This window comes from Pithys albifrons, chromosome Z (genome assembly GCF_047495875.1).
Source record: "Pithys albifrons albifrons isolate INPA30051 chromosome Z, PitAlb_v1, whole genome shotgun sequence".
In the NCBI taxonomy this organism is placed as follows: Eukaryota; Metazoa; Chordata; class Aves; order Passeriformes; family Thamnophilidae; genus Pithys; species Pithys albifrons.
This window is the reverse complement of record NC_092497.1, coordinates 35,198,498-35,211,527: the sequence shown is the minus strand read 5'-3', so window position 1 is coordinate 35,211,527 and position 13,030 is coordinate 35,198,498. Positions and strand designations below refer to the sequence as shown.

Below are 13,030 nucleotides of genomic sequence, written 5' to 3'. Positions count from 1 at the left end.
GTCACACATCTGAGTAAATGGACAAGCAGAGATCAGCAAAACCTCCCTCATTACAAGTAATGTGGCTCAGCTTCCCAGATTAAGAAAATTATCTTTCCACAGCAATCCAGACACCTTCAATTTTAGAAAGTCAAGATTTAGGAAGGACTGATTAGGTGCCTCCGCAAAACTCACAAGGATGAGGAAGAATGAAATACATATTTTTACTCAATGTGGAAGATTCAATTTTGCTAGGTAGGCAGCAATAAAGCAGTCCAAGCACCACTGTCAGGTACTTCACTAGAGACAATTCATAAAACCAAAATTTACTTTAATAAAAGAGGAAGAAAAAAGAACATTGCTCAGGCACAAAAACTAACAGCATATAATCAGTCAGGGACAAAAAAGGGCAGCACGCTGATCACATTCCCAGCTTCAGTCTCAAGTGTATCATAAACCCATTTTCTGTTGCAGCGACATTCTGGTCCACATTTGTTTGAATTGCATTTGGGGCAAGGATAGAAGCAACCCAGGCAGTCCACTTCTAGGCAATCACACAAATCGATGTCATTACAAAGCAGCCTACCATGTTTGTCATACTTCTTTGTAAATCTGTGAAAGAGAACAAAAAGAGGTTCTCAGAGAATGTTTCAACACTTTCAGAGACTAAACCAAAAAAAAAAAATGCAAAATATCTGAACAGAATCAAGAATTTACTCTTTAACAACCTCACAGCATAATGAAATATCAGCACTATATCCTACTTGCAACAACCATTAGTATTAAAAAAGAACACATGTGAAAGAAGTATATAAAAATTCTCTTAAATCACACAGAAAAATCCTGTTTTCCCAACACAGCTGTTATATGTAATAAGAAATCTCTCTGCAAAACATTAATGCTTTGATTCATTTCATTTAGACTGAGTAAACAGCATACTAACCATTTTTTAAAGTATGTAATAAATTAGCAATCTTACTTGGACTCATAAAATAAATTTTGTTTCATCTTTGACATGCATGCTTTCTTTTTCTGCTGTCTAGTTTCAGGATTGAAGTCAGCTAGCTGAGGTCCTGGATTTTGAAAGGCTAAGCACTTTAATTGTTTCTCAAGTTTTTGCTATAATTAAACAGAGAGTTTGTAATTAGTACAATTGAAAAATATATTTATTAGGTGCCAAGTGTCCTTTTGAATGCCATTAAAATTAATATTCTTGATAACTTAGCACAGGTAGGGAAAGGAAGGAACAAAGATCATAATGTTTAAAATTGATAGTTTAACTGTTCACTGAGTATTCCTTTTACCGACTGTGCATCCTGACAGGAGATGGAACAACCATGACTCTGAATACACAACTCTGGTACAGTGGCTTGAAGTTTGCAAGTTGTCTTGTGAGAGGCAGAATTATATGTTGTGTTCTTCAACTTTATCTATAACATAAAAAAGTACTATTATTATAAACATCTCGGATTCATTCTTATTTTCACTGTTCCCTTAGATGACTAGAAACCATCTTTGTCCAAACAATCTCAGGGAAAGAAAAACATGTAATGCACTAAGTAAGCATTTGCACAAGTGAGAAGAATGGGACAAACAAACCAAAAAAACCCAAAACAGATCAACAGAACAAAAAAAAAAAAAAAAAAAACCCAAAAAACAAAAACAATCAAAAAACCCAACAGAGCACAGTTTTTTGAGAAATAGGAGGAAGCATTTTCCTGCCAATTCATGTTTGCAATTAGCTAAAACTGCTGAATACTTTTGGAAGTTAAAACATCAGATCTATGTATTACTATTCCACATAGCCCATGTATGTTGACAGTCATGTCTAAGGTCACTGCAAATGAATATAAGCATCATGTCAAACAATTTCCCTTTGGACAATGACCATGGATTTTGACCATACATTTCTCCTTATGTAAAGGCACAAAAATACATACAAATTTATCTTTTCTCCTCAGGTAAATGGAGCTGCCTTGTCAGCTCTCAGCTGCAACTGTCAAAGTCCATGGTGATTTTCCACAAACAACTGAGCATTTTCATTGCTTCTCATATGGAAAGCAGTTCTGTCCAATTTGCTGATACAGTGAATTAGAAATATCTGTGCACTGAAGTGCACCTGTTTTTGAGGTGGTTGATGCTGTACACCTTCAGTTGAACACTCCTGAAAACTGATGCTGAAGGTATTTTTATTTTTTCATTTTTTCATTTTATAGATTTTAAGAACACAGTGCTAGTATTCTGGCAGCCTAAGTTCATTGTTTATACATCCTAACCCCTACCACAGACTAGTAGCTCAAATTCTTTTAGCTATTTAGGCTCTTTTCAGGATACAAGAGCTGAAGACTATCAGAAAGGCCTGCAGCACAAGACCAAACATAAGCCAACAACCTTGAGTCCAAGAACACTGGAAGAACTCCAAAGCCCAAGGAAGAGAAGAGCTGATGAAGACAGAGGGTCTCCACGACCCCAGCCCCAAATTCTGGGGGATGGCACAGGGGTGGGACTAGGGCTGGACTGAGAAATGTGTAAAGTAATGATTGGGTGGGCAATATTATAAAAACCATGGAAATCAGTGTTCTAGGGAGAGAGAGGGCACGAAGATGTCACCATGTATTCCTAAAAGCCCTAAACCTGGACATTAAAGAATGTACCTTTTTATCTTATCCCACATTAACTTGGCTTGGAGTCCTGCTTTTGGGTTCACTCACGGCATCAAAACCTATAGAGCAATCTCATGGACCTACATGGTTCAGACATTTATGCTTTGGAGTCGGGTTAGTTTTCGGCATCACCACTGTCCATGATCATAAATTATCCAGTTTTAAGTTGGAAACAAATAATAAGCTATGGAGATAGTCCTTTCACTAAGATTACTTTCTAATTTCCCTACTTACTTTTTCATTTGAGCATAGAAGTGCTCTTAGCCCTCTAAATGACTGCACTGCAAATTACTCATTTCACTGTTGTTATTATTGATATTTCCCACTTGACTCCACTTTTTTAGTTTTGTAATGATTGAAGAAATTGAAGACAGTGGTAGGTATCTTAACAATAAAATAGTACAGAGAAGTCATACCAATTTTTTGTGTCCTATTGAGCAGTCCTTAGCAGGAGGGGCATTTTCTACTGCATGTGTTTCCTGGGAAGAATAGCTTTTCTTGCTGTTTTCATCCCTGAGATCACTCATTTGACCACCTTTGTGAAATACATATATGTTAGACATATAGAACAGTATACACAGACTTGTAATTGCAGATTCTAAGGTGTGCAGGTGATACCATACTGGGCATTTATGTATTATTAACCGATAACAAATGCAGAACAAAAACTGGATCAGCAACAGCCGTTTAATGTGATTTTAAATCCGCATGAAAATAATATAAGGAGCATATACAAAGCTGTATCACCAAAGCCCCTCGGTAGTTGGTTAAGCAAACGTCGGAAAATTTCTGGCGTTTAAGTAACCCAGAAACCGAAAGGGATGTGGCCGTGTGTCTGGCGGGACGTGGGGAGTCGGACCCGTGTGCGGCGGGAACGCCGCGGAGCGCGCAGTGCCCGCGCTCCCCGGCAGGTGGCACTGCCTGCCGCGTCCGGGATATTCCCGGCGCATTCGGATTTTCTTCGTGAAGAGTTCAACCAGAGGACTGAAAGCAAGCTTGTCTTGAAATCTCAGTCCTTAGCTATGCGGAAGATTTTTTCTTTTCTTTTTTTTTTTTTTTTAAGAAATAGAATATTTAACTTGAAAAAATCTGCATCACTCTGCTAAAAAAGTACCCAGGGAGGACTGTGGGTTCTGTGAGCCTATCCTACAACAAATGCCATCCAGAACCTCTCTGTCATTAAAACAGAAATGGTGGTGGCAGCTGTTCAAGATGGATGTTAGCTACTCTTTTTACCCATCTTGTGAAGATAGTTAGTTAAAGATTTTGAGGCAATATATGCAGTTCCAGTACTTCAAACTTTAACCCCAAACGCAAGCAGAAATATTTAAGGCAACTGTCAAAGTGGGAATAGGAATGAGAAGGGAGAGACTTTGCAGTAATAGGAGGGGATTCTTTTTGTAGAGGTGAAAAGAACAGCCTTCAGCCTATTTCAGAGAGGGTTTTCCTTTCTCTTCAGTGGCCTGAAGAATGACATGTGACACCATTCACAGTGGGATAGTCTCTTAACAACCCTTTTAGTTCTGGAACTTAAGTATCATTTTCGGATTAGACAAGGAAATATATTACCAGGAAGTTAATATTTGATGTATGGGGGAGCCTGTATTCCTACCAGAAATTTCCTAGGGGCCCACAAATGAAATAAAAATGAAGGGCACCACTCCAGAGAAGGTGAGGATTGCTCTTCATTTGCACCCAAGTTGGAGTCCTGGTAAGGATTTGCTTCCTATATCTCCTTTGTGTCCCACCATACATTGTAAAAGCCCTTTATGAGTATGAATGATGATCATCCCATCCAGGCAAGACTCAGGACCAGAAGAGCCATCAGCAGCTACAGGCAGAATTCTTGCATGCCGTTTGGTGTTGTAAAAATTTAACTCCTTTGGCAACTAAGTCCTAGCAGTTATCCAGAACCAAACACTCAAAATCAGAGGCCTCATTTTAAATACTGACAGAAAAGAACAATTTTTTTTCCAAAGACATTTCAAATGCTCTTGCACCTCAGCAAAAATATCCTACACAGAGAATGTAGCACATTTCTGTCTCCATATGTACTGTAAATGTTGAATTTTCATCCCCAGAAAAGATACTAAAAAATAAAGCAGAATATGACTAGAAAAGTGTGAAAATTTCAGAAATTAGTGAGACTCACAGACCGATTACTCATGATATTGGGGGATAGGGAAATGAGAGAAAGTCAGACACCAGCTATCAAGTCTGCAGGACCTAATTACTCAAAGGAAAATATTCTTGGTCCTGAAACAAGAGTTTTTTCATCTACTGTTTTTGGTTTGACTGTAGTGATAATCCAGGGGCAATGCATTGATCGCTAGTCTCTTCCATAAAGATTTCAACTCTGAGGACAAGCATCAATGTACTCTTTCTCCACCCAAATCTGTGTTCTCTCACGCTTTTTGCATACAGCAAATACTTCCTGGAGGTGATCATCCACAGCTCAATGTCCCACTGTGGCCACAGCAATGGCTAAGAACTGGCAAATTCAGCACAGAGCCTTGAGACAGCTGACAAGGCTAAAAGCAGATTAAGGATGGAAGAAAATCAGAGTCTGTGTCACATTAAAAGAGTCTTATCCACAACACAGATGTTTCTGCTCAGAGAACAGTTTCAGAAGATATTGGGATTTGGAAGGAACTGCATTTGTTTATGGTTCTTGTAAAAGAAGTATTTTCCTGTATCTGCTCTTTCAAGAATTTAATATTTCTATCTATCATCCTCACGGATTACCCAGCTAAATATTTCAGCTAGTGTGTGGATCCTTTCCAACTCAGAATATTCTGAGAAATCTGTGAAATTTTGAAATGTGCTGACTGGCATGCCAGATACTTCAGGCTGCTTGATCTCAGCAGCCTAAAGCTAGTGGCTCTGCAGGGCTTGCCAGAGCGAATGCACAGTGTTTTCAAGTTGTATTTGTTTGTGCCATTGGAGACAAAGTGGCTAAGATACGTAAGCATGTTCATCACCTTCACCAGGGCAAGATAAAGCATAGTTCTATAGGACATCTGGTGCCACCCAAATTAGTAATGGGAATAAATTAATCTTTCTCAGGATCAGCTATAGACTGAGCTGTAAGTATTTGGAAAGACCATTTACCATCTAGTCTGTGCCTTCTCTCAAGCCCCAAATGTGCATCTGTGTTCAGAAGACAGCCTTGAAGCCAGCTAGGAAACACAGACCAGATGAAGAAACAGGTCTTATCTCTTGTAACTCAGCTGGTTCCCCAGCAAATGACAAACATGATCTCAGAATAATGGTCCATTCTGTGACAGGATCCAGAGGAGCAAATACGACTCTCTCCCAGTAAAATAAAGCAAATCCTCATGAGTTCTCCATCTCAAAGCCAGAGACTTTCTGCTCCATCTGGAAATGAGGGATCCTGCAGTTGAAGTCTAAGAGTTAATTATAAAACCACATGCGTTTTTTTATTGTCATGCAAGGGGCAGATCTGCCAGAATCACCTGAAAACCCGCAGTTCTGAAGGATGTACGTTCAGTTCAGAGCAGACAGCATGAGAGAAAGGATATTCTTCATAATTTTATATTGTACTTACCAAAAAGAGGTGATGGCACAGTGTAGAGTTACTGCTGCACAAATCCTCTGATAGTGGAAGTATGACATCAGCCCCAGAGTGATTGAAACAGAATACAAATGATCAAAATAGTGCTCCCCAGAGAAGCAAGCTGAAGACAGTGCCAGGTAACTGTCTTAAAGGACCTCACAGTTTCTGTCTCATTAATTATGGCTTTTAAATAGTATTTAGCACAAAGAATGGAAAAAAGAGAAATTCTATAAACTGGAACAAGAGTCTTCATTTCTCATTTGCTTCTAATGAACAACAGAGCAAATGTATTTCATGGCACTTTTTTTTTCTTCAAAGGTAAGTAAACAAAATACCTGTAATAAAGTATTTCATTTTTAAAAAATTTAAAATATTTTAAAATGGAGATTTTTTAGAAGACGGATATAGTAAAGAAACATTTTACCATTTTAGACAAAATGTTCTGGATTCTACTCCCTGTTTCCAAAAGTCAATAAATAAAATGCTCCCCAATATCTAAAGTTACCTGCAACCTCATGGATCAGCTTGCTGCCTTTCAGGTTTCATTTTGCACTAGTGCAGACAACTCAGTCTCCTCCTGATCCCTTCAGATGCCAATTTTCAGCATGCCATAATCACTAATGGTTCTCACTATGCTTCTTTAGAATACACCTAAATCCTAATAAACACCTAAAACTGCCAAGTCTAATCAATTCTCCTGCTGTGGCTTAGACAAATAATCCAACATAGTTTTTTATCTTCATCAGCTGTATTCACCCATTCTCTGAGGTATTTCACAACTCGCTCTGAGGGCAAGTAGATTCATTATTTACAATACTATTTTCTTTCCCTTCCAGCACTTTTCAAATGAAAAGCTGATGCAGCATTTTAGGAGCAGACAGGTAGGTGATGTAAATGCTGCTACATATACCCTTGTTTTGTTCCAGAGACAGTTTGTTGGGGATTTTTGTTGTAAAAAATAAAACAGAAATCCCTCAAGGGAAAAAAAGAAATCACAATCTCCAAGGTACTCATTGCAACAACAAGCCAAAAAACCTACAACCAGTTTTATTGTAATATATTTTTCCAGGGTTCTGATTTCTGCATATTCTACGTGATGGAGAAAACAGGAATTAACTCTATCAGGACAAAAATTATAATTAAACCATATTATGGTTAATATTTTTTTCATTTTGTTAATTACACATGTATCTGACTTTTTCGTGAATTGTTTGTGCATGAGCTACATTTGTTTATCATGGCATATGTGATAGCACATAGCCTGCAATCTGCTCAGAACAGCTTTTACTGGGTGGGTGTCAGGCTACCATGATGCACATGTACAGGGATTAAAATCTTAGGTAACATTTAGAGAGATTGATTCTGCTGATGAAACTCCTAAGGGTTCCTACAGGGGCAAGTCTTCCCCGTCATGAACATGTGACTATAAGTACACATGGGAAGATATAATACCAATGTCCCTGCTGTGGGGAGAGGGGATGGGAGAAGAGGGGAGCAGACGTGCTGAATTTCAGTTTTGCTTCCTGGTCCACCTGATCTCTTCTTGAACACCTTGGTGCTCAGTGGCATCCTGCAGCCAGAAAAACAGGGGACAGCTGAACAGAAAAAAACCCCACAGCTTTCAGGGTGAAAAATTAATCCGTGATGTTCTTGTCCCATTGGGAAACTGTTCCTTGGAGTTCTACGACTTCATTGGTAAAATGTCGACGTAGTGAGGCCACAGTGGTGGCCCCATTTTATCACTCATTTCCCCGTTCTCCTCCTCCCCTCACCCCTATTTTTGCCAAACAGCTAGGTTTACCAGTTGTTTCTGACTGTTCTTTCTAACTTTCTGTTTTGCTCTCCGATCAGCCCCTGCGGGGCAGGAGGAAGGCGCGGAACAGGCGCGGGAAGAGCGCACGGCAGGGGCGGAGATGGGTTTAGGGACCGAACTGCGCAGGGAAGGAGCGTGTGAAAGCCACAAGGGGGAGAACAAATCCCCCTTCTCCGGAGGGTGCCGTACGCCCCAGGCCAGCGCTCCCACCGCCGCAGTGTCGGCGGAGCCTCCTGGGCCGCGGGGGCTCCGAGCCGTCCTCACGCCCGCGGGGCGTGCGGCGTCAGACGGGGTGGCTGCCCCTGCCCCTGCCCCTGCCCCTGCCCGGACCCTGCCTGCCGGCACCGGGCCCGGCATCGCCACCGCCTGCCTCGCTGCCGCTCCCCGCCCCGCCCCGCCGTGCCTTGCACGGTGTCGGCGGCCCCGGCGCTTCCTTTCGGCGCTCCCTCGGCCTCGGCGCCGGCCGTGCCCGCGCAGGCGGCGCCCCGGCCCAAACTCGCCCGGGAAGGGCCCAGACGCCGCCGGGCGGGCCGGGCAGGGAGCGGGGCCCGCGCGGGGAGCAGGGGCCGGGCAGGGGCAGGGGCCGGGCAGGGAGCGGGGCCCGCGGGGGGAGCAGGGGCCGGGTAGGGGCAGGGGCCGGGCAAGGAGCGGGGCCCGCGGGGGGAGCAGGGGCCGGGCAGGGGCAGGGCGGGGGGCCGGCAGGGGCCAGGGTCGGGCAGGGAGCGGGGCCCGCAGGGGCAGGGGCTGGGCAAGAGCGGGACCCGCAGGGGGAGTAGGGGCCGGGCAGGAAGCGGGGCTGGCAGGGGCCGCAGTGCGGGCGCAGAGGGCAGCGGCGGCGCTGCCACGGCCGAGCAGCGGCACGGAGGTGTTCGCTGCAGACACTGGTCAGGAGCCATTATTTGAAAATAGCTGCTTATTTAAAATCCTTTTAGTAATTTTTACATAATGGCATTTTTAATTAAAAGATTTGTTCAGTAGAAAGAAGAAGAAGGTAACAAAAGCCTAAGAAGGTGGCTAGAAAGGAGAGTGGTTGCTCATGGTTGGATTGAAATGCTTGGAACCTACTGGGCATGGGATAAAATGTTTGTGTGGGATGTTCCTGGAGCTTTGCTTAGCCCACACGAAGAGACATACAGAGCCAGTGATTAACTAGTGGGAGTGGTGGGAAACTGAAGCGAAACAGCAACACTGATGGCACAGGTTGCCAAGAAAGGCTGTGGGTGTCCCATCCCCAGAGGAGTGCAAGGCCAGGCTGGACAGCACTCAGAGCAGTTTGGTCCAGTGGAGGTGTCCCACCCCATGGCAGGGGGTGGAACTAGGTGATCTTTAAGGTCCGTTCCAACCCCTTCTATGATAAAACCCTTGTAATTCACCACAGCCTTGATAACTTTTTTTCAACCAACTTGATGAAGGCTTGCAAGAATGCACACCATTTTCTTTGGTATTATCCTTAACTGGATCAAATGCTAAAAGAGACCAAATATTTCCAGCACAGGTTTGTGTGCATCAGTCTGTAATTCCCATACAGTAAAGGGATTCTCAATCAGTCACAAAATAGTTTCAATTTTTGTTGGCGGTCATGGGGTGCAGAGCAGATTCAGTGCATTCAACATGGTAGTGTTTTCCTTAAATGTATTTAGAGGGTGCCTGTGAAAAATTCTTAAATATTAACATGTTAATTCCTTGTGTGCTCATAGTGCAGTACTCTTAATAACTTGATCTGCATGCCCACGTTACAGTGTTTCCTATGTTAACCTGATCACCAGTACAGTAATTTTGTCAGAACACTGTTACTCCACAAATAAATAAATTTCATGGGATGAAAATCCCATACTGCTTCAAGCACAGCCTACTATGATTTCCCAGTAGTAATGGACTGAATTATGTCTGACTGTCACCTCCAAAAGGCTATGTAAAAGCAAGATGCTTATATCTACAGCACAGACATTGGACTGGATGACCTTGCTGGGTGCCTTCCAACTCAGCATATTCTCTGATTCTATGATCAGCAAGACCTCAGTGCAACAAGAGTGGTGATGTTCCAGAAGGATTGGTTTGGACTGGTTGCATTGTAACAACATGGACAAAATGACTATCAAATGGTAGTCCTTCTCTGGTGGCACAAACCAGTAGTTCATCATCTCCCAGATAAATTTCATCCAAAAAGAATCCAGTTTCACACACTCCAATACCATCCTGGGGACTGAAGCATGCTAAATGTAGATAGTCCCAGGATAGTCCCTTCAAAAACACATTCCTAATCAAACACAAATGTGAATGTAGATACATTAAGTATAGATCTTCTGTGGAATAATAAAGCATGAATGACAAGGCATTCATTTGTCATACTGAAAATTTCAGGATTCTTTAGTTCTGACTCCTTGGGGTACTTAAGTAGTTCTGAAATTTATGTTTCCTGGCACTGCTCTAAATTATTGTCCTCCACATAGAAGTGGAGACAGGCACATTACAGGTCACTGTACAAATAAAGCAATTCAGAATATAACCTCTTCCAGCTTTCTCATGGTTGTTTGGTTTTTTTTTGCCACAAACTTGTACCACATCTTTCATTTGGATATTTAGAAAAAACCAAAGGATTTAGAACTGTAGTTATATGTTAGTTTATTATTAGCAATGCACCTCTAGTAAATTTCCTCCAGTAGGAAATTAGTTTAGATATAATATGCAAATATGTTTTTACTTGTTATTGTTGAATCTTTCTTTTTCTCGTAAATTATTTTAGCCTGACTTTCCATTTGGGAAAACAATGATGTGACTCATAAAACTGTGCTTTATCTTTAATTACAGCTTAAAATGAATAGCAAGATGATACTGAGTCACACTGTAAAATGTACTGGAAATTGTTTTCCAAGTCAGTCATATACATTTTTCTCTAACCAGCTGGCAACTTTGATTAATAGGTTTCTCCTTTCAATATTTTCAGATTTTGTAAATTCCAATAGCAGAGTAGTAGCTTCTCTCTCGTCCTCCTCCAGCGTTGCATTATAAAAAACCTGCAACTGAAGAAATAAACATGTGAGCTTAGTTCACATAACTTCCACTTGCAGCAAGCAACTGAGTGCCTGGCAATGCTTTAGGCAGAAGTGCACAGAGGAGGAGATGACAGACTAAAGAGGGGATGGGGCAAGGTTACTGATTTATACTAAGGTGAGAAAGCTCCTTTCATATCAAGAATGTACCCTTTTGCTGTTCCTCTACAAATCCTTTCAAGTGCAGCCAACTTCACTGGTACTGGTGGTACCACACTGTCTAGAACTAGTTGAGTAGCAGAATCCTCTTGTGCTGCCTGTTTTACAATCACAGAACAGAAATCTTTCCCATCAGTATAATAAGCAAAAGAAAAGTGAGGACTGAAGAACAGTAAAGAAATACAGGGGGGAGTGGTGAACAAACAACATGAGAAATCAGATGCCAGCATGACAACCTAACATCATGCCAGCAGCCCAAATTTTGGTACATTTCCTGTAGACATCATGGCAAAGGTTATCTCTACAGACAGATTTTTACAGAGGAAAATGAGACAGTTTTGATAGAATTTACTGGGACTTAGCTCCAAACCTAGAGGCTTGGAACATGCCAAAATTATGTCCTATGATTTCTTAAAAAAACAAGAGATTTGAAAACCTGTATTTACAACCTGATAATAAGGTTAAAATTGGCAATAAACTTTCTCTGGTTTACCTCTTGGATCTGTACATCCGTATTGACAAATCTTCCCATGACTTTTAATACATCATGCAACAATTCCTGCCCATATCTGTAAAATTGAGATAAAGGTCCTTCAAACAGCATGTTAGCAAACACACTACATTTAATCTCATTTGAAAATACCCACAACTAGTTAGTTTTATTCACTGGGTTGCAAATACCAGCTAAGCTGAACTTTGCAGTTGTGTATTTTTTTTTGATTTTAAAGAAATACCATGAACATTCAATTTAGACATCTCAGCAGGGTGAAGCACAATAATTATCCTTCATTTCCATTTCCCAGTAAGGTCTGGTATTTTTACTTTGGTGAATTCTTTGCCTAAAATGGATACTCTTTATGAGCCCACACAACCAAACTGAGCTAGAAAGGCTAACCAGTGATGATTCTGACAAGTTTGTGTTTCTGTTAGTATCTTAAGGATGGCATATAAATAAACGCTTGCACTATTCCTTTAGTTTGAAAATAATGGGTCAATTTCACAGAAAATTTCTCTTCAATATAGAACACAAAAAGGCTCTGTGAGGGAACAAGCTGGTAGACACAAATATGCTACAATGTGCCTTCTCCAGTGTTAGCAATTGTTACACATTTGAATGTTCCCAAATGCCTGGGTTTCATTATGCTGCCACTTACGGATCACAATTACCTCCTCTACTGTCAAAAGCAGCTGGAATGTACTCTGTCACAGCACTGCTGCTTTTCACCAGTGCCACGGAGAGATGGAGCCTTGAAACACACATCAAAATACTTGCTTTGCTCAAGACAGGTAGCCCAACCTCACTTGCAGTTTACTTGCAGCAGTGCAGGTAGTCTGGAGATGGATTAGGTGTTCAGTCATTGTAGTTGGTCCTACTAGTGCTTGCACACCTGCATGCTCTAATCCTGCATCTATACATACTCTCTTTGGAAAAGAGGTTATGATCTTATTCTATCGATTCACATCCACACTGGTGAAATGCTAGTAGATGGGCCCATTTCTAGAGTCAGAATTTCCAGGAAATACAACACTTAAAAACCCTGAAAGAGTCATGAACATACTAATTTTTAAAGTGTTCTGTGTTTCACATGAGCTCTTCTTTGACATTAGCCCCTGATCGGAGTTGAATTCTCTGAAAACTCTGCTCTGCACACTTAAGAAATTGAGTTAATCATTACAAATAGCCATTTATGGAAGGAAAATCTGCACCTGAATTTTATAGCTTATGCATAAAGGTGGAGGAAGAAGCCAAAAGGCCACAGAAATAAAAGGAAGCCAAAGCTGGTTGCTT

At 41.4% G+C, this 13,030-nt stretch overlaps 2 protein-coding genes across 7 annotated transcripts in view; both read right to left on the bottom strand.

Moving 5' to 3' along the window:
• Positions 1-295: 295 nt before the first annotated feature.
• ARL14EPL (ARF like GTPase 14 effector protein like) lies at positions 296-6,880 on the bottom strand. Of its 2 annotated transcripts, none has more exons than XM_071580870.1 (5): positions 6,725-6,880; positions 6,211-6,257; positions 3,059-3,177; positions 1,261-1,409; positions 296-591 (listed from the first exon to the last, which is right to left on the bottom strand). In XM_071580870.1, exons 3-5 carry the CDS (start codon positions 3,167-3,169, stop codon positions 369-371), a joined length of 483 nt encoding a protein of 160 aa, XP_071436971.1. In that variant the 5' UTR covers positions 3,170-3,177; positions 6,211-6,257; positions 6,725-6,880; the 3' UTR covers positions 296-368. The 2 variants fall into 2 exon arrangements, with proteins under 2 accessions (XP_071436971.1, XP_071436972.1); XM_071580871.1 differs by lacking the exon at positions 1,261-1,409 and adding an exon at positions 959-1,098.
• A 2,578-nt stretch (positions 6,881-9,458) lies between these two features.
• Positions 9,459-13,030, bottom strand: part of LVRN (laeverin) — a 52,148-nt gene continuing 48,576 nt past the window's right edge. For 2 of the 5 annotated variants that reach the window (XM_071581681.1, XM_071581682.1), the window contains exons 20-21: positions 11,735-11,810; positions 10,596-11,052 (exon numbers count right to left, since the gene is read on the bottom strand). In XM_071581681.1, the coding sequence (XP_071437782.1) occupies positions 10,906-11,052; positions 11,735-11,810 (223 nt within the window). In that variant the 3' untranslated portion in view covers positions 10,596-10,905. The other 3 variants (XM_071581680.1, XM_071581679.1, XM_071581683.1) reach the window with 3 other exon arrangements.